The 20,891-nt window shown below is 43.1% G+C and overlaps 1 protein-coding gene across 4 annotated transcripts in view; it reads right to left on the bottom strand.

Annotated features, from left to right (window-relative positions):
- Positions 1-13,222: 13,222 nt before the first annotated feature.
- LOC142497681 (ephrin type-B receptor 2) overlaps positions 13,223-20,891 on the bottom strand; it is a 266,775-nt gene continuing 259,106 nt past the window's right edge. For all 4 annotated transcript variants that reach the window (XM_075605791.1, XM_075605790.1, XM_075605794.1 and 1 more), the window contains exon 16: positions 13,223-15,460. In XM_075605791.1, coding sequence (XP_075461906.1) covers positions 15,352-15,460 — 109 coding nt within the window. In that variant the 3' untranslated portion in view covers positions 13,223-15,351. The remainder of the gene's footprint in view (positions 15,461-20,891) is intronic.

The following is a 20,891-nucleotide window of genomic DNA, read 5'->3' as shown; positions in this document are numbered from 1 at the left end:
ATACAACATGGACCCCTCTTCCCCAAGCTACCTATATGCACATACCGTGTGAGTAGCCTAACCTTTATATACCAAGAAGTGGTGTGGGGGTAGTTTCCCAGGGGCTTCCCTCCAGGGAACTGCAGCCTGCACCATGTAACTCTATCCAAAACTAAGTACTTTATGAACGGGTAGTGTCCAAGGAGGAGCTTTTGACCTTCAAGAAGCCAGGACGTCCATTTGAGGAACTGCAGCAATACTAATAGCGGTCCCCGGCACAGGGAACTATCCACGTATGTGTAGTGTCCCAGGGGGGGGGGGGCTCTCAAAGATAGAGAGACCAGAACCTCTGTTTTAAAGGACCTATAGCTATACGGAAAGTGAAAGAGCGGTTCCCGCCAAAAACAGGAGAACCACATGGCAAGATTTGCAAGCTTTCTTTGCAAAATTGTGCAGGTCTTGGCGCAAAGCTGATGCCGCGTCCTGAAATGTGCTTGGTACGGCACGAAAGCCAAAGCCGCGCCCATCTATAGTGTGCCTGTACTCCTGGATCCACCAGGAGTGTGGAGGCAAAATGTTAATGAGCTATTGAGTGTCATCACTGGGGGAGTAGCCGGACGTGAGCTACCGCACCCTCAGTTGCGCATGGTGAGGCAAGGTGTAGGAGCTAACACTGTTCCCGCTCAACATCCCTACCATGGGTGAGTGCACGATATCTCAGTATACACAGCCTGGAGGCTTCCTGGTAGTACAAGCGAATGGGGAGAGCTTCCTACAGTGCATTTGCCCCAACTGTGATTGCCCAGGCAGGGACATGAGCCTGGAGTCAAGATGTAAATGATGTGGGACTCCCCACCTTAAGCCCAAGGTGTTGCTACCACCCCTGCTGGCCCGATGGAAGATGTGGCCTATATGCAGAACTGTGTGGACTGGACCGCAGAATCAGGAGCAGACGCTCCAAGGGAACCGTGTGTTCCTGTTCAAGAGACTTACTTGGTGAGATGACCACCCGGGTGGAGGCGGAGGCACCTCCGCTGGTGGTGCAGGAGCAGAACCGCTGCCTGCAAGCTGCCACCAGCGATACCGAGGTGTCCCAGTCATCTTCCCCAGGAAGCATGTCCAACGCTGCCATGGAACCAGGCGAGACGGAAGGCCCCATCACGATGCTCCGGTTGGTGTGTCATTGCCTTGTTGCCAGAGAGGTAATCCCCGTCAGCCGGAACGAGCGGGAGCGGTGTCCAGGATCCGCAACGTTATTGAAGGTGACGGCGTTACCTGAGTGGAGGATCCCCAAGACCTTGGAGGATCTTCGTGAGGTGGCGTCAGACGTGCCTGCTCCCGGATGGGAGAACCGCGCGAATGCCAAGGACCAGCGGAGCAGTGAGGATGTGTTTCCTTCCCAGGTTCCAGTGGAGGGATCCATCGCAGAGGTACCTGTCGGTACTCTCCTTTCCGCACCGCAGATGTCAACACCCTTCCGGTGCAACAGGATGTTGTCATCACGGAGGCGATCACTGGGGCGGAGGAGGACATTGATACACCCGCTACGGTGAGTACGGCCCCGACTGACCTATTTTTACAGTGGCACCACGACAGAGCCAAGGGCCGAGGACATAAGGCCCCTACGGACCCTGATAAGTATAAAGGGCTTGCAGTAACAGGCCGTGGTAGAGCTAACGGGACTGATACATCCAGAGACCTTGCGGAGCCTAAAGCCTCCTTAGACATTGCATCAGACTCAACAGGTGTAACCAAATCTTCCCAGGACTGGAGAAGCTGGGCTGGGTTTGATGATGATCCTTCAGGGGGATGGATGGCTGAGTATATGGCTTTCTCCAGAGAAGGGTCATCTCGGTCAAAAATATCAGGAACACCCTCTAGGACAGTTTCCATATCAGACATGTCTGTAGCAAATGTGAGGAAGGTATTACCATGGTGGGACCCCATGTTTCAAGGGTATATTCCCCATATGCACAGGACCCGGTTCCTACTATTCAGCGGGGATATTGTGGATCATTGGTGGGAGGATGGCGAGTTCTCTGCGGAAGAGACAGCAGAAGCTCTTAGAGAGAGGGATAGGGACGTTAGACGAGGGCTAATATCACCTGCAGGTCTAAAAATAACATACCAGGACAAGATCCCTCAGGAGCCATTATTTTAGGTACTACCTGGCCAGGCCAGTGGCCGGAAATTAATATCAGCCGGGCTGAAAGAATAATAGTCCAATGGTACCGCCAGTCCCATGGGTTGATTGTCCTTATGTCCCTGAACAGAGGGAAGCAGAGGCCCACAGAGAGGAGTGGTTGAGGCATGCAGTCCTAGACTATCTGGCAACCAGGTGTAGTATATCCAGGTACGATAATGAAGAAAAAGTATGTTACCTCATCCGAGTATGGAAGATGGGGAGGAACATATATAGACCGGGTAGAATATATCTCTGAGCAAGGGTCAAAGAGGATCTATTCCGTTACAGTTCCTGACCAAGAGGAAGAGGAAGGTTGGTTAAGAAACCTGACCCAAAACAGTGAAAAAAGAAAGAATTGCCGGCGTCAAATCAGTCCTTTAAATAATAATAACCAAACCGTCTCTTGAAAAGTCCCAAAAGTGTCCTTGAACAAACAGGCAGTGAAGGGGTCAACGAACGGCTCACACAGGACAGTAGATGGTAAAAGCAGTGAAGCTGAAGATCGCTCAGGTGCTCCTCTCTGATAATAACTGGTGCTCCTTTAGGGATTGCCTCGTGTGGGGGATGGATGCTGGGTCGCACGAAAACCGGAACTTCTGGGTGGATGTGACGTCACACGCCGCGGTGTTACCGAAATCACTGCTCCTCTTCCTCTCCTTTCCCCCCACAGCCAGTGACACCCCCTGAGGAAGTGCACGCGTGTGCATGAGACGTAGTTGGGAGATTGTTTTGTTTTTAGAGCTGTCTGTTTGGTTGTGGAGGATATTGGCAGCAGTTGTGCAGGCTGTGGGGGGAAAGGAGAGGAAGAGGAGCAGTGATTTCGGTAACACCGCGGCGTGTGACGTCACATCCACCCGGAAGTTCCGGTTTTCGTGCGACCCAGCATCCATCCCCCACACGAGGCAATCCCTAAAGGAGCTCCAGTTATCATCAGAGAGGAGCACCTGAGTGATCTTCAGCTTCACTGCTTTTACCATCTACTGTCCTGTGTGAGCCGTTCGTTGACCCCTTCACTGCCTGTTTGTTCAAGGACACTTTTGGGACATTTCAAGAGACGGTTTGGTTATTATTATTTAAAGGACTGATTTGGCGCCGGCAATTCTTTATTTTCTCTGTGGTTCATTTTCTGACTGTACAGTCAGTATTTGCCAGGCTGCCTGCAATATTTATTTCAAGTATTGTTATCATTTATATTTTTTTTAGCGCTGTTTTGCACCGTCTTTTTTTCGTTGACCCAAAACAGTACTATTAAAGCGGGTACGGATTCTCCATGTTAGGGAGGGATCCGGGTGTATACATTATTGTTCTATGTTATGCACTATTCCAAGTTAATTATAATGTTAGACAATTTTATAGGATGGTCCACAGTTTGGATGCCTCAGTACGGGCGTGAGAGTTCCACCAGGGTGAGAGTGTAGCCATGCATCCCCATGGCTACTAATCCTCGGCCTATCACGTAAATCCTGGTATCAGCACAGGCAGTGTTAGGGTTAAATGCTACTGCAGTAAACAGTTCCCTTGAGTGACAGGGGGGGTGGGTACTGTCCTATCAAAGCTCCGACCTAGGACCCTGCCCTGGATACAAAAGGGGATGTAGCCTAAATTTGAGTCTGTTCTGTGCAGTTGGAAGTGTGGAGCCAGGGCTCTGGTTCATCTTCCTTCCCCTCCCTCAGGGGAGTGGGAGCAGCTATCCCACATTCCACCAGGGAGTGTGGGAGTCAGGGATAGACATTTGGGGCCTCAAGCCCTGGGGGTTGAGTCCAGGGACAAAGAAAGCAGCAAGCTGCGAGATGATCTTCTGCTGGGTTATGTAGGGTCCAGTGGGAGTGAGTCTCTCTTGCTGAGAAAGATGTATGCTGTAATGGATTGTGTTGCTCTATACCAGGCCTGCACAACATACGGCCCGCGGGCCGCATGCGGCCCGCCTGGCCTCTCTGTGCGGCCCGCGATGACTCCGGCCGGGCGCCAGTTAATTAATTAAATAAATAAAATAAAAGTTTAAAAAAATGGCGGCGATTCATCCCCCCCCCCCTCCCCGCCCCCGGGTTTTGCAGTGCGCGGGGGGGCAGAAGCAGCATGAGGAGGATGTGGCAGCCGTGAGTATTTTTTTTTTCAATAGCTGTGTGTTTGTGTTTGTGTGTGTGTGTAAAGCGGGCTGGTGGTGTGTGTGTGTGTGTGTGTGTGTGTGTGTGTGTGTGTGTGTGTGTGTGTGTGTGTGTGTGTGTAAAACGGGCTGGTGGGGGGTGGGTGTGAAAAACGGGCTGGTGCAGAGGTGGGGGGGTAGGCTGCTGATGTGAGGGGGGGGGGGTGCTGACATGTGAGGGGAGTGGGCTGCTGGCATGTGAGGGGGTGGGCTGCTGGCATGTGAGGGGGGGGCTGCTGACATGTGAGGTGCAGGGGGGGGAAGTGATGTGAGGTGCAGGGGGGGGAGAGTGATGTGAGTTGCAGGGGGAGGGTATGATGTGAGTTGCAGGGGGGGAGAGAGTGTCATATTGAGGGGAGGGGGAGTGTCATATTGAGAGGAGGGAGAGAGTGTCATATTGAGAGGAGGGGGAGAGGGTGTGATTTAGGGGAGGGGGAGAGAGTGTTATATTGAGGGAAGAGAGACATGGGGGGGATGCTGACTTGTGGGCGGGGATGCTGACATGGGATGCTGACTTGGGGGGGGCTGCTGACATGGAATGGGCTGGCGGGATGTGGAGGGGGTATTGTGTGTTTGATGTGGAGGGGGGTATTGTGTGGGTGATGGGGAGAGATGGGGTATGAGAGATAGATGGGGAGTATCGTAAAGGTTGATAGTGAGGGGTTCTGGGGGAGATATGAGGATGATGATGATGATGAGAGGTGCTGGAGGAGAGATGAGGATGATGATGATGATTTAACCCGTGCGGCCCAAATTTTTTTTCCTTGGAGCAATTCGGCCCTTCTCACTTTACAAGTTGGGCAGGCCTGCTCTATAATGATGTGAAGGAATAAAGACCCCAGTTCCAGTTTTGAACTGCTGCCAGAGGCTGCAGTTCTTCAGTGAGGGAGTGAGAGTGTTTTCCACAGGGGACTACAACTATCCATGATAGGCCCTGTGGGAATGGAGACGCTGTACCATCACAGAGAACAAGCCAGCACTGAAAGCCTGCCTGATAATCCCCACTACCACCAGCAGATGCTCAGAGCCTCCGGTGAGTCATACAGATAGCACCATCATCAGGCAACTGCAGGAAATCTCCCTTAGGGTGGGGGAACATGGGTTAACGATGTTATGTATAGTTCAAAGTTCTAGTTGCTGTATTGGTCTTGGAGAAATGTAGTTTGTAATACCTTTTAGGGGACCAGCATACTTGTGGGGTTTTCAAAAGCTCTTTAGTTTACGCTATAATTTCATCTATTAGGAACTAATGTTGGTCCCCTAAAGGGTATCAATCTACAATTAATCTAGCGTTTCCACAGGATTCCATGGCATACAGTGTACCACTATATATTCCAAAATGTCACACCAGATAGAACAAAGGCCTTAACGTGCCTTCCTGTGTCAGGTGTCATACGGAATAGAACAGCCTATTAAATATGGGCCTACATCTTAGCTCCACTGACGCACAACCTGGTTGCAATGTGGGTGTACACAAAGCGGAAAGCAGGACAGATGTGGGGGAAAAAACGGGGCAAAGATTGAAGCCTGGGAGAGCTGCAGGGTCTGTGTCTGCTGCATTCGTCCACGGAAAAGAAACATACTGCACACGTTTCTGCATTGACTGGTTTCTTGAGAGCCATCAGTTCAAAATGGTGTAAGTTGTTTGAACAAGAGAGGCCAGCAATGCTATTAGAGCAAACTTCTGTCTATCTTGCTTCATTGCACTAACCTTCTGGGTGAAAGGCTAATTGAAATATGCATGTGCACAAGGTTTGTACCAACTTGCTAACAGAAGGATAGAAGCACATTGAGCAGAGTTTACCTAATGCTCTCCAGATTCAATGTCTGTAAAATGAGAAAATTACAAAGTAAGGAGGGAGGCAAGGGGTGGCTTAACAACAAAAAAACTCATGCGTTCTTGGTACTGTAACTGATCATTCTTCCCACCATAGCTAATCAAAGATCTCCCCTGGCTAATTCTGTATGGTAGAATTACAGCCCTTGTAACAAGCATTGCAATTATCTGGTCCTTGCAATTCTGTAAAATGACAAATGTTTAGTTCCTGCTGGTTGTTTTGATGCAACAGCACCGGTGGGATAGTGAGACTGATGTGAATTGAATACGTTAGTAGAAGACCCTTCAGGGCTAGGTTAATGGCAATGTAAATTTGGGCCTAAGTCACAGCTTTCTGTAAAAGCTTCTGCAGTGAGGCAAACATAGGCCTGTGCCTCTAATTGTGAAACATTTAGCAAACAAGTACTAGTCTGGGAAGCAACGATAGTGAAGGGTTTAGTCATATATATTATTATTTATATAACATGACAAAAATGTGGGTTCTATGCTGAACACCAAAATAAATGCATAAATACATACGGTTATCGGTGCTCCTGATTCAGGGAATACCAGTCTGTGATCCAGAATACATGTAAAGGAAGACGAGTCGGGGCACTGCGGATTTGTAAAGAATTTATTTGGTCATCAAAATCGACGTTTCGTCCGTCGCAGCGGTCTGTGACATATCGCTCACACTTGAAAAAGGCCGCTGCGACGGCCGAAATGTCGATTCTCTGACCAAATAAATTAGTTTAAAATCTGCAGTGCTCTGACTTCTTCCTTTACTTATATAGCATGGCCACATACGTAGCACTATACAGTGATCCACTATTGTGCTGTGCATTATAAATAACCAATGATTATTGAATTATCAGTACACTAGGTAAGAGAACATTTCTGCTTCTTATTGAACGTCACAAACGCGGACAGACTTAAGGCACTTTTTAAGCAGGTCCTTTAAATATGAAGGGATATTTGTCCATTTAGGATCAGATCATTTTTGGTAAAGCTCTTCTGGGTTTTCATAGTGCCCATAACTTCCCTGTATAGCACTTCATAAATAAAAAAATTTGTATAGTGCTGTACAGTGCAGAACCGAGATTGATCCTGTGTTACATAGAGGGATTACACTGCTGAGCTCTAAATGGTGTCACCAAATGACCTCTAAATTGAAGATGGTTATTCAAAAAAAATCTATATTACTAATATAAAATCTAAATCTTATATAAACTAGCTTTTATTTCACATGATGTATAGAAAACCTTTTCCAAGAGTGGTGTGTGGAAACCGCCAATTAAACTGACCACTTCATTGCAATTTATTTGTAATAATTTATTCTGTGTAAGCTTCTCAATTGCACCTATTACATGATGGATAAGGCTGGTATGGGTCATGGAGAAATTACAAATGTATTGGCATTGCTTATTCAATGGCCTAGCATTATGAAGACACAAAACATGGTTGCGTTGGGAACCCTTCTATACACACACTTAGAATACATTTTCCAGAGCATATTGATTCACTCTACACAATCCGTAGCAGGTTGGACATCAAATATAAATACTTATAATGTCCAGAACCAATGGGAATGCAGTGTGTTCCACTGTATGATGGATAAAACATACTGTTCTTTCGGTCATCTTGCCTTATATGTGTGACTTGTCTTTATGCATTATCTCATTATGTGGGTGGAATCAAAATAACCTTTTTTGATGTTTTGCAGGTTATTGACACTTTATTGGGAAAGCACGGAAATTACCTAGGCGAGCTTTTTTTCATATTAATGTCTCTATGGTGTGAAAATCTTGTGCCATAATACTGATGTGTGGGATGTTCACACTTAAGTAGTAAAACGGTGAAGTGAAAGCATTCGGAAACTGAAATGTTTAATATACAAAATTACAAAACTTAATTTTATTTGACAAAGAAAGATATGTGGGCTTTAAGCATAGCTCCAGTGGAAATGCGCCATCGGACAGCACTTCCTATCACTACATCAGAGACAGATAGACATACACCGGTGATAGGTACTGTATTTGTTTCTTCTGTATTGTGATGTTCATGTTGGTCCAATATTGGTTTACTTGAAACCAAAATGCTACAGGGCACAGAAAAATTTGCAAGGTGAGAAAAATTAAGGCAGTTTATTTATCAACAAATGTGCCTCGTGGAATGTTTGATCCACACATCTACATGGAAGCACCCGATTTTTTAAGACTTTCTATATTTCATCAAAGTTCAGATCTTTCTATAATATGATATATGTATATATGTATATATATATATATATATTATTTTTTTCCCAATTTTAATTACCATGATTACTTTTTGTTTTTCATATGTTTTGGAAACCAATTCCAACAGCGAATCATAAACCATGTCAAACTTGATGCAGGAAAAAAAAAAAACAACATTTTTCATGCAAAGTTAATTTGCATTAGCACTCCACCCCATTCTGCTCATCTATCTCTTTACAAGAAAGAAGAGAGTAATCCACTGGAAAAAGTACTGTTCTTGAAGTTGGAGAACCCAGTACAAGCCACAGTACAGGCACCTGGTGATCTTGGACACTGAAAATGTATGGTTGGGAACTCATTGTGCCTACAAATTCTTCCAAGTTTGGTGCTGCATCTATCCACTGGCAGCTCCATACAAGAATAAATTATTATTTACACTATGTCCATTTACTGATGACAGAACCACTGGAAGAGCGCAACATACGTACTGACAAACACTATTGGCTTTGACACATGTTGTGAGCCCATTGAAGTGAGTGGGCTTTCAGTGTGCAGAACAATTACTGCAGGTTCATGAGTGAAGACCTACAAATGTTTCACATTTCCTGACATTCAACCATGAGCATGCACACAACAAAAGATTTATTTTATAACCAAAGTATTTATTTCAGTTATTGACAAGATTTTGATCAGTTTTTCGGTGCATACATATTCATTTTTTTCTGGGAAGGAACTGACAAATTGGTGGGCTCACAGTGTTGGCTTTATATCCATTGCTTTGATGGTGTAAAAGTAGTTGAAAAAAAGTTAAAAAAAAGGAGGGAGAGACATCAGCAGGTATACAAAGGAAGATGCTTATTTCTTTGCAGTGCAGAGAACTGGTTGGCTTAACATCTTTACATGGGCGAGTTCATCTTTGTTCTGTTTCTTAGTTCATATCGTCCACCAACACGGCACAATTACACTTTTATGCGTCCACAAATCCTCACTTAAGTTTGCAAATGCTGGTAAGACTGTACATAAGATGCCTCTTCAAACTGGTCAAAAAGCAGAGGCCTTTAGGTGTGAAGTCCTGGTGGGCAAAGTGGTAAAATTAATACTTATTTATGCTCCGCCCAAAAATGATGGGAGACCAGGACAAATAATCAGAAAGGTACTAAAAGATGGATTATTTTGGCTAGGAACTTCTGCTTTACAGAAACCCAAAGGCCACATATCAAGAGTACAATTTCATCATTGGGTGGCCTTTAATAATTCACATTTCTCTGTAAACATAATCACTGGGTATTTAACTGTGGTTATGGAACCTACTCTGGCAAGTACTGTATGTTGCTGAAGTTAGATGGTCAATAAATCATTCTTGTTTCCATGTTGTGCAGTTGGAATTGCATTTGAAGTGGTATTTAGGACACCGATTGTACACAGGAATATGTGAGCAAAGCACACCGAGCAAACCTGGACTATGCACAAGTTGAAAAAGCAGACGGCTGAAAATAGTTCAGCCTGAGGAATCCCTGAACCCAGTGTCTGACGCCAGGTATAAAAGCTTAGTCCAGAGCATGAAGGTCATAGTCTTTGACCCTCTTGCTGCATACGAGACTGGTAGAGCATTTATTCTCTGACAACTGGTTTAATTTTGAACAGCACACACAAGGAAAATAAGCAATAACTATTGTGCATTTGAAAGAAATTCCTCAGTGCTCTGCAATGTGTCTCTGTCAGTAACAATTTTGTACATACAACTACTAAACTGTTCAAGATCCATAAAACAATGGCAGCATTAGACTGGGGGAGAGGACTTGTTTGTTTATGAAATGCACGGTTAATCCACCTCAGATAGAGCTATGGTGGGGGCACATTAAGCCTGTATACTGACATTCTTCTTTCTCTGTAGAACATTCACAGTGAATTGTTAATATCATGGTATGTTCTACAGATAATAATAATAATAATAATTGTTCGTTCTTGTATAGCGCTGCTAGTTTTACATAGTGCTTTACAGAGACATTTTGCAGACAGTCCCTGCCCCATGGAGCTTACACTCTTTTTTTGGTGCCTGAGGCACAGGGAGATAAAGTGATTTGCCCAAGGCCACAAGGAGCCGACACCGGGAATTGAACAAGTTCCCCTGCGTCAAACTCAGTGCCAGGCAGTGTCCTTACTCACGTAGCTGCTCCTTCTCAGGTCAACCACAACTACATCTTACTCTATAAACAGGGGAGGTGGAGTGTAGAATTTATTCAACAGCCACATTGCTTCAGACAAGTTGTAATATGAAAATCATGATAAATTATGAGGGATTTTATATATGTTGCACCATGGGTAGGGACCACTGTACTTAAGACCTCTGGTAGTGATCTCAGAGTCCTATATTGTTAAGCATGTAGAGGGCTATATATTGACACAATAATAGGATTTTTATCTACAATTTAGCAGGCAGAATGCTAAAATATCCATAAGGACCCCCTCATCAGACAGTGAAACACTGTTGATCTTCTTGTTCATGTTTGCAACTCCGTTCCCTGCTGATGATTGGCTTGGCAGTGACTGGTGAGTAATGCACTGTTGGCTTCACCAACACTTAAGTATAACTCTCACTTTTGACAAAGAGATCTCTAATGCAATTACATTTTTTAGTAACCAGACTTATTTAGGAGAACATTTTGTGTTGTAGGTAATGATACCTTTTAATTGACCATCATGAGAGTTCTTTAAAGACTTAGTAGTCACATAAGCTTTCACAAGTTCCATTCAAATGAAAAAACACCTGTGAAGTTTGATGTACTAATACATCAATAGAGAACTTACAAATAGTTCCTTTAAGAGGTATCTTTCGTGCTTTATAAAAGAACAGTCTTGTAATGTATAAAATGTACTGTAGGTGAGAAAATCTCTAAGAAACAGGCATTCTTGTTGATGGTAGTTTATGTAGATACATTAACTCATATTAAGTGATGGAAACGAAGAGTATTAGAAAAAGTTGCCAAAATAATGCATCTTTTAAGTCTTATGTCCCTTTGCAATATGCTGTGAATATGGGCGCAAACCTGCATCGGATTTGTTGAAACCATAGTGCCCTCTGCGGTGGGAGCTTCCTGCAAATGTCTAACTAGCAAACAGGGTCACAGTATCCCTGCATTACTATATCGTACCCTGAATGCACAGAGTATCAAGACTCAGTTGACAGCTGGGGCCATTTATAGTTCATTTGTGAACCACTTGTATGTGCAGAGACTTTTTAAAGTGGGCATCAAAAGAACAGTAAAATAATGTTACTAGACATTGATTTGTTGGTCCTCTGCTTTGAAATGTAATTATCCAAGTGAGAAAAAGAAAAGAAAAAGACAGCAAATAAATGGCTCTTTTCATGCATGAGAATGAAGAAGGTCTGACTTCCTATTCTAGGGATGATGTCCATACCACCTGGTACTGTGATGGATGAATCTTTCAGCAATTTCTGTTTTTTCCATCACCCCATGAAGACAAGAGGGAAAAAGATTAACACGGGTGGTCATATAGTGAATATACTGGATGCTGATTGGCTGGCTATGATACAATAAGAGACTCGGGGAAAATGGGAGCCATCACATTCACAGGCATTCACAACCAAAGTATTTTTTTTTTACAATATTTTACAGAGTAACTGAGCTTTGATCGGTTATTTGAATCATGGTCAAAAGTAAACACGGGAATATAGTCAACATTAGGGCTCAATAAGACATCTAGAGGAAGACTGTACATCAGTAGAGCCAACTCTAAACCTTTCGATTGCATTAGACAGAGTAGTTTACAAGTTGCTTTAGAAGTTGTACATTAAGAGCAACGTGCTACAAAATGTACATATGGTTATATTCTGACTAACCGTATTATTATAGCCATATATCCCCATTATCTGAAACGCATAATAACATAAATACAGTAAGGTGTTCTACTAGTTTGATGAAGTCCTTACATTTATTTACAGGTCATACTAGGCCTACCTCTACATAAAGTGAGTTTCTTTGATTGTCACCTGAATTTGCCGAAAACTCAAGAGAAAGGGTGTTTACATTATATTGAATTGGTTGAAACAGTATTTTCTTTACTGTTTGATGTGGATGAAGCCGATTCACTGCACTGAATGAAAACACAATTTATGGAGATTAGATGAGTAAATAAAATTTAAAATTAAAAAAAAGGGGGGGAATTCATTAAATAACATATTACATGTATTTCTGGTTTACCACTGCTCTCTTGTGCTCACTTAGTAGCTGAAATGGATTCTTAATGTAGCTCATTGTAACCAATTGGTGGGTAAGTGCTATTCTCTCATTCTCCTCCGAACATTGTCATTGTTTCCTAAGCAGGTGCTAGAGACCAACAGTGGCTGGTATCTCAGTTCTATGACTTTCACAGAGAGAAGGGAATGAAAGAATGTGAACATGTGTGCACATTGCTTTGAACATACAGAAAACAGATGTCAAGACATCAAAATATGTTGGGGGTTATTCATTAAGCTGTGATGGTGCTGATCGGGGCATTATCACAGGGAATCTCCTATGGCCTTAAATGGAAGTTTCCGTGTGATGGTGTCCCGGCCAGCCCTATCGTAGCTTAATGAATAACCCCCGTTTAGTTACATGATACAGCTCTTGAAAAACGTAATAGCCTTTGAATCTAAAGACTAGAAAAAAACAAGGAGGAGCGTTGATCTGGTGGTCCTACTCTATAAATTCATATTTCATGCCTGACTGAACACAACCCCTATGATGATTAAGGGGAACATCTTTCCAAAGACGGGGTTAACAGGCATGGTCTTGCCACCTGCTGGTGTTTTGATGACAGATCACCCAAGGACATTGGAAAAAAACAGAGACAAGTAGTTTTCATCTCTATATGCTTTAAATCGTAAAACCCATGGAGCATGCATTGCGATGACAGGGACAAAACTAGGGTAAGACAAGTCTCTCCTTCTTAAACACAGTTAAGCAGGCATAGGTATAGGGGACAGACAATTAAAAAACTACTCTTCAGTAAAGGAAGCATAAAAAGTACACCCTTTCATGTCAGCATATGATTCAGAAGCATCAAGTTTGTATTCTATCCCTTATATCCATCACTGGCTCTTAATGTGTAACTATTGCTCGAATGACACCTAACAAAAGATTGTATTTCATTCTTGGATACAGTAGCTTCGCCTACTTAATGCAGGATCTTATGAAAAGAAAAGCTCTGCGTGAAAGCAACCAACTATTTTTTTCCCCTAGCAATTGTAAAGTCACTATAGATACGTCTATGATGAAACCCCCTCTTTAAGATTCAAGGAACTTGATAGCTCAGTAAAGTGCCTGTCTGGGATGGTCAGAAGATCCATCACAACTGCCCAAACACATAAAAAATAAAATAAAAATTGAAGGCATTGGCTGTGCTATCTCTGTACCCATGGGGTTCATTTAGTCCTTGCTTCCTTACCTGTAAAGGCCATCAAACAACTCTGAAAAAGCTTATATAATAAGCTGCAAACAAGGTTAGGGAAAATTAAAGAATGCCCTCTAAAAGAGCATGCTCCACACGTCTGCCGGCAGTCAGATGGGCGGCCATTTCCCAGTCTTTTACTACTGTGGGTGACGAAAGACACCCTGTAGGAATGGACTCTCCATCAGCCAACGATAATTGAAAAGATAGATGTGCAGGAAAAGTATCCATTTGCATTCTCTGTCGCTGATAAGTACCAAGCAGAAACCATTTTCACAGGCTCATAAGTCCATTGTTTTCTTTTTTTTAAGCAATTTCAAACTTTGAAGTACCGATATTTAAAAAAAAGTCAAATTGGTGTAAACAAACAAAGTAGGAACATATTTTGAAACAACAACAACATTGACGACAAAACAATTTTTTTTTCTTTTTTTACACTTCAGTTTTGTACTTAAAATCTACGACATACTGTAATGTACTTGGGAAGTCTTCCGAGAAAAAGGTAATTGGCAATTAGTGATGACATCACTATAGGTCTTGTGCACATGATATGTATGAGACAATGATGTCATTTGAGGTGTGGTTTGGGTGGGCCATTGCAATAGTTCTAATTCACAAAACTGTTTCAGGTCGGAGGAAACGCGAGCAAAAAAAAGGAATTGTCTTTGTGTTACATTTTTCAACCACTAAGAGTCTTAAAGGCCTCTTCTTTTTCCTTCGAAAAAGCCTTTGTTTTTTCTTTTCGTAACATCTTCAAGGTGAAGCGTTGTATTCAGAGATGCAACAGGTCCATTTAATGGAAATAAATTTTCAACTCTGTTTTTTTTTTTGTTTCTTTTCTATATCATTCTCTCTATTAATAAGAGTTCAAAACTGGAGGCTCCACCGACCGACTGCATGAGGAGATTCGCATGATGCTGTGGGTGGAAGAATTGGGGAAGATTCGTTCCATCGAATCATTCTTCTTTCCTCATTTTACCTTTTTTTTCCCCTCCCAACAACAACAAAAAAAAAACCATGTCTTTTGCTACACCAAATTTCATGCAGCATAGTTCATCTGGTAATATTTTAATTATTGTGCAGGAGAACACTCCCTATGCTCCCAGTCTCCCTTTTACGTTTTGGAAATGTGAGCTGATCTCTTCAAGCCCTTGTTTGTTTTTATTGTACATTTTAGATTTTTGTTTTTTTCTTAAAACAAATCCATTGCTGTAATTCTACATTTAAAAAATATTCTTCACAGTTCCCCCACACCCTTTCACCCCCAATCCCCTCCCACAGAGGGAAAAAAAAAAAAAAGAGAGAAAGGTGTCTGGTTTGTATAAACAATAACTCCAGGTGTTTGAGGATTTCGCATTGCGGATTTTAAATGTATCCGGTTGGTGGATTTGCGGGGAGCAAGACGGGCCTGTCTGCATCGGATGCAATATTGAAACTTCATCATAACAGGCGAGGGGGGTGTAAGGGTGAGGAGGGGTTGCTCGGAGCTGAAGGACGTAAGGAAGTCTGAGGATGAGGAAACAAAATGTCTTCATTATCAAACTTCCACCGACTGGATTTGATTCATTTGTGCTCGCATCACCTGAATGCTGTTGAGGATTTTCTTCTGGTGCCCCGCTAATGTGACTCCGACTCGTAGAATATCCCTACAAAAAAAGAGAAAAGGTTGACAATGAGAATTTTTATCAGAGATTTCCAAGTCATCTGAAATGTAAGGTCCCTCCTCCAGTTCAAAATCAGTAGCTTGCCCACATAGCAGCCTGGGCCACGTTAAGGCCGCGTCCGTGCTAGGACGTGCGTGATGTCACGCGTGCCTGTCGTCCAAGCGATCTGTGGACTGTGATCCACAGCGACGGGGAGGCGTGTCCATGACGTCACACGAGCAGTTCACCCTCATTGGCTGAACCACTCACGTGACCCGGCCGACGCAAGACTAAATCAAAACATTTTGTGCCACGAAAAAACAGCCGCATGTGCACGAGCGTGTGCTCTATGGACGTACGCATAGACTTCCATGTTTTTGATCGCGTCTCTCTAAGCATGGACGTGGCCTAACTCACAAGGAGAGGCAAAGACTTAGCAAGAAATTGAGCGTTTTAAACAGTATATTCATAATCCTTGTGAATCTTCCTTCATTACGTGAAGATCTATCCGAGCCTTATTTCCAACTAACTCTTTAACTGTCCCTTACCATCTACCTTTTTTTAAACCATAGCACCCCAAAGTTGTGGGACCATGGTCGCCTAAAAAGAGCGTTGACAAACGTAATCACAAGGGCTCGTTCCCCTTTCTTTAATGAGTAGCAAGCGTTTTTCTAGCAAAAATTTTTAGGACCCGACATGATGAAGAAGGACTGGGCACAAAGGATAACTAGGGCTGTATCACCCAAATAATATAGATTTATTTTGCAGAATATGGGGTAGGTTTTATACTGAATAATGCTTTAAACCTGAAATCGTCAATATGGTGTAATGTATCATGAAGTGTATATAGTTATATAAGGCTCGGTTATTTCTACCAACTAAAGCAGAATACTAAGCAATGTCTGTATAGACATGTTGTTCTAGGTGTATCTCTGCTACTACTGTCCTTTTTCTATTTGTATCTGAGTTTTTGACATCACATGTTGCCACATGTAACACCACAAATGATTTTGACAGCTCAAAGCTGGTACCAGAGAAGCCGGCTACAAAAATATATAAGATGTACTAAAATAACCCCTTTTTCTACAAGATTGACCTGAATAGTTTCTTTACTTCAGGATCACCCACGCTGTCTCATGCAGAACAAATCTTCAAGCTTCCCAATGCTTAAAACAAAAAGACTGTAGACTGCTGTGCAGACAGCCTGACATGTTTAATAATGTCCACAGAGGCTTCCATGGACAGACTACATGTGATTAGGTAAAATAAAAGGCTATTGGAGTGTCTGAATGACTGGGTACAGCACAGCTGTGCAGTGTATTTGTGAGGTCTGTTTGTTTGCCTGCAGGGCTGGCCCGCTCCTCACAGGCAACATGAGAGAAAGCAAATATTGTTTTTTCAGCATACAAAGGAGTTGCAGCAGCAAGCACTTATAAGCATCTTTAATGAACAGGTCATTAACTTTGAGGCTGCCGAGAACTATGCTTAAAGTTTATTGGAGCTAGCCACAAATCTTTCAAGCGCAGTCTTGAAGCTGGGAAACAGCTTGCTGTTGGCTGCATTTCTAGCTCTCCATTGTACAAACCCTTTTTTACCGGCAAGAGATACCTTCAAAACATTGGCCAACACATCTGATAATGAAGTAGTAATGAGCTTGTCTGGCCAGTGTATCTTAATGACATCACTAACCTGGGTTGAACATATCCTATGCCAGGGGTGGCAGTCATCAAGGGCCACCAACAGGCCAGGAATTAGAGATATCCATGCTTCAGCACGGGTGGCTCAATCAGTGGCTCAGTCATTCTGACAGCCACCTGTGCTGAAGCAGGGAAATCATTAAAACCTGACCAGATGGTGGCCCTTGTGGACTGCAGTTTGCTACCCCTGTCCTATGCGGTCTCTATGAGCCACCTGTGTATCTGTATTGGTAGTAAGGTGAAAAAATAGGTGCAAAAACAACTAAAGGGTGATCACTATAAATAAAGTGAAATATGTAAACCTTCTTATAAGTGTAAACAATTTAAAGTGTCCAATAACACACACAAAACAGTGTAAAGTGATATGTGACACAGAAATAAAAATGTATAAGATTTCACCCCCTGCTCAGACCCACTGGAAGGGATAGTCTTCACTCTTCCCAAATGTTGCAATGGTTACACGGAATCCAGGGGGAGCATAAGGGAGGAAACAGAAGCAAAAATCTAAGTGCAGTGTGAATGAACAATGAGCAATGAGCAATGAGCTTCCAAAATCTTGGCTCCTGTAGAGTGTCTACTTACAAGATGTAAGAATTAAAACAGCAGTACAGGCAATCAATCGGTGGTGGGTGTCAGTTAGGAGTCATCAAGGTGGCTCCGGTACTCAGGAGGGTATGTCCCAGGTGTGGAGAGAGGAAAAAACTTGCATAGAGCAGATCAACCAAGATATAACAGAATTTAATCCAAGTAAAAAAAGCACTCACAATGTTACAAATAAAATCGGGCATGTCACACTATAATAGTGTAGAGAGAGATCATCAGCCAGCCTGCTCACCGTCCCGCGGCTCCCAGTTCACCTCTGTCTCTGCCCCTGCTCCGTCGCATCACCGCACGGCTGGGCGTCTGACGTCAGATCCGGTTTGCTCTCCGGTGGTGGCTGAGCTTTCTGTTGTTCCTCTCCAGACTGCTCCGTATGCAAGAAGACTCCCACTCTACGCGTTTCGCTACGTAATCACGTCGGCTTCGTCATGAGTGTGAAGTCCAATGTTATACTGAGTCTATAAATAGCTTGGGTACTAATTGATTCATGCATAACACATGTTCATACTACGCTATGGGGGTTAATATTCATTGCTGGATTTACACGCTATATCATAAGGGGATAGCATTGATTGCTCGATTATAAGTCAAGATATAGAGGACATGGTAGAAGACACCAGCAATGAATATTAATCCACATAGCGTAGTATGAACATGTGTTATGCATGAATCAATTAGTACCCAAGCTATTTATAGACTCAGTGTAACATTGGACTTCACACTCCTGACGAAGCCGACGTGATTACGTAGCGAAACGCGTAGAGTGGGAGTCTTCTTGCATACGGAGCAGTCTGGAGAGAAACAACAGAAAGCTCAGCCACCACCGGAGAGCAAACCGGATCTGACGTCAGACGCCCAGCCATGCGGTGATGCGACGGAGCAGGGGCAGAGACAGAGGTGAACTGGGAGCCGCGGGACGGTGAGCAGGCTGGCTGATGATCTCTCTCTACACTATTATAGTGTGACATGCCCGATTTTATTTGTAACATTGTGAGTGCTTTTTTTACTTAGATTAAATTCTGTTATATCTTGGTTGATCTGCGCTATGCAAGTTTTTTCCTCTCTCTCTCCACACTGGGACATACCCTCCTGAGTACCGGAGCCACCTTGATGACTCCTAACTAACACCCACCACCGATTGATTGCCTGTACTGCTGTTTTAATTCTTACATCTTGTAAGTAGACACTCTACAGGAGCCAAGATTTTGGAAGCTCATTGCTCATTCACACTGCACTTAGATTTTTGCTTCTGTTTCCTCCCTTATGCTCCCCTTGGATTCCGTGTAACCACCTGTGTATCTGGCACACTATTTTAACGCACTGTATGTATTTGTTCTGAGACAAGAATAGAATGGGGCTCTGCTGGCATATAATTACGTGTAAGGAAAGGCAAATATCCACTGCAAGATGGGAGATTCAGAGTGTGAGAAGCTGTGCATCCAGCATCGAGAGCTGAATAGGATAAGTAGTAACAGGATGGGGTGAGAAGAGAAATGGAAAGAAATACATGTGTATTACAGGGAAACAGAAGAAAACCAGGAAATGGGCACTGCGGGCTGATCTTCAGAAAATGCATTACATGTCAGACGTATTCCAATGTTTCAGGACATACATCCTTGAGAAAGGCTGGAGGTAGAGCTGAAACGTTGGGATATGTCTGACATATAATACATTTTCTGAAGATCAATTCACAGTGCCCATTTCCTGGTTTTCTTCTTTGGATCAACTTACCATAGGGATAGCAGCAAGACAACCCCTTGTATCTGGAGCACTGGTATTTATGTAATTAACCCTCTAACTATTGAACTCTTAAATGTGAGCTCCTATATAGGATTTTTCTATGACAGGAAAACAGGAACAGAAACCACAAAACGATTGCAGCACAGTAAAATCCCAATGAGAAAGGGCTGTACTTGCAATAGTTAATAAGGAGCACCAGTAAACACAGTGCTGTATCTCATAGTGTGAGTGAAGCACAGAAAATGGACAACAGGAGGTGGCGATGCAGGTCTGATCAAAAGCTTATTTGCCAGTATTCATCAATGGGATGTAAAAAGAGTGATGTCATTCAGGAGGTCAGCCTTCTACACAAGAGAGGAATAGCAGGGGAGAAGCTTAAAGAATTAAATAGCGCTAAATCTTAAAGCATCGCTTTATTTCACACGAGGAGGATTTCTGGTTTTCACTAGAGCCTTTCAAGGCTTGTCGGATGCAGCAGACATTAAGGTCTCTTTTAAATTCCCCTTGATTTAGCTTTCCATGATGATTAGACCTGCGTATAAGGGCACCCTTCTGGTTAGAAGAGCGCCTCTCAAACCTTCTCAAGGCTTAAGGACCATGATGTTAAACAGTTCTGGCATGCCAGGAATGTGTAACAGCCACAGTGCCCCTGTGTGAGCAAGGAATACAGGAGACACAGTGGAAAAGGCAGTCATCTTTATTATTATTATTTTTTTTAATCTTATGCATTTAGTGTAAACCTCTAGAAAAGGGAAGGGAAATGAGCCAAAGAAACAAGTGCCAAGAGACTATGCAGTGCTGACGAGCAAGTAGACTAATATTTGCAGAGACTGTTAGACCATCTCAACCCATGGCTCTTCCAAAGATCAATGTTCTCTTCATGATAAAAGGCATAACTCTGTATGGCTACCACCGGGAACACCCTGAGTTGCCATACATGGACTACTGGCTAAGTCCATGAAAAGTTAACCTCACACCCAATTACTGCTTATGGGTCTTGTAAATATAATGTGGACATACTGACATTTTCCCTCAGTCTATCAACTTCCTTATAAACCATTTTATATATCAGGGATCAATCAGAATATTCTGCTTGGCATCTTCATGTTGCTTTTTCTTTTTCCCATAGAACTCTACTTTGAATCCCGCGTATTACCCCTTTTCTTACTGCATAAAACCTAGATGCCTCTAAATGTAATAGTGTATGAAATAGACCCAATTTCAGCAACTGGTTCAATGAGCTGGTTAATGGGTTTACTGAGAACACAAGTCACCCCTCATACTAAAACTGTATACATCTGCTGTCATAATTATTTCAAGGGAGAATCCAGATATGATGTGGGACATTGCCACAATTTTCACCGACCCCTCCAGAGGGAAATGTGTACGTCAAAAAT

The sequence above is a fragment of the Ascaphus truei genome, chromosome 6 (assembly GCF_040206685.1).
Source record: "Ascaphus truei isolate aAscTru1 chromosome 6, aAscTru1.hap1, whole genome shotgun sequence".
Lineage (NCBI taxonomy): Eukaryota > Metazoa > Chordata > Amphibia > Anura > Ascaphidae > Ascaphus > Ascaphus truei.
This window is presented reverse-complemented; position numbering and strand designations above follow the sequence as displayed.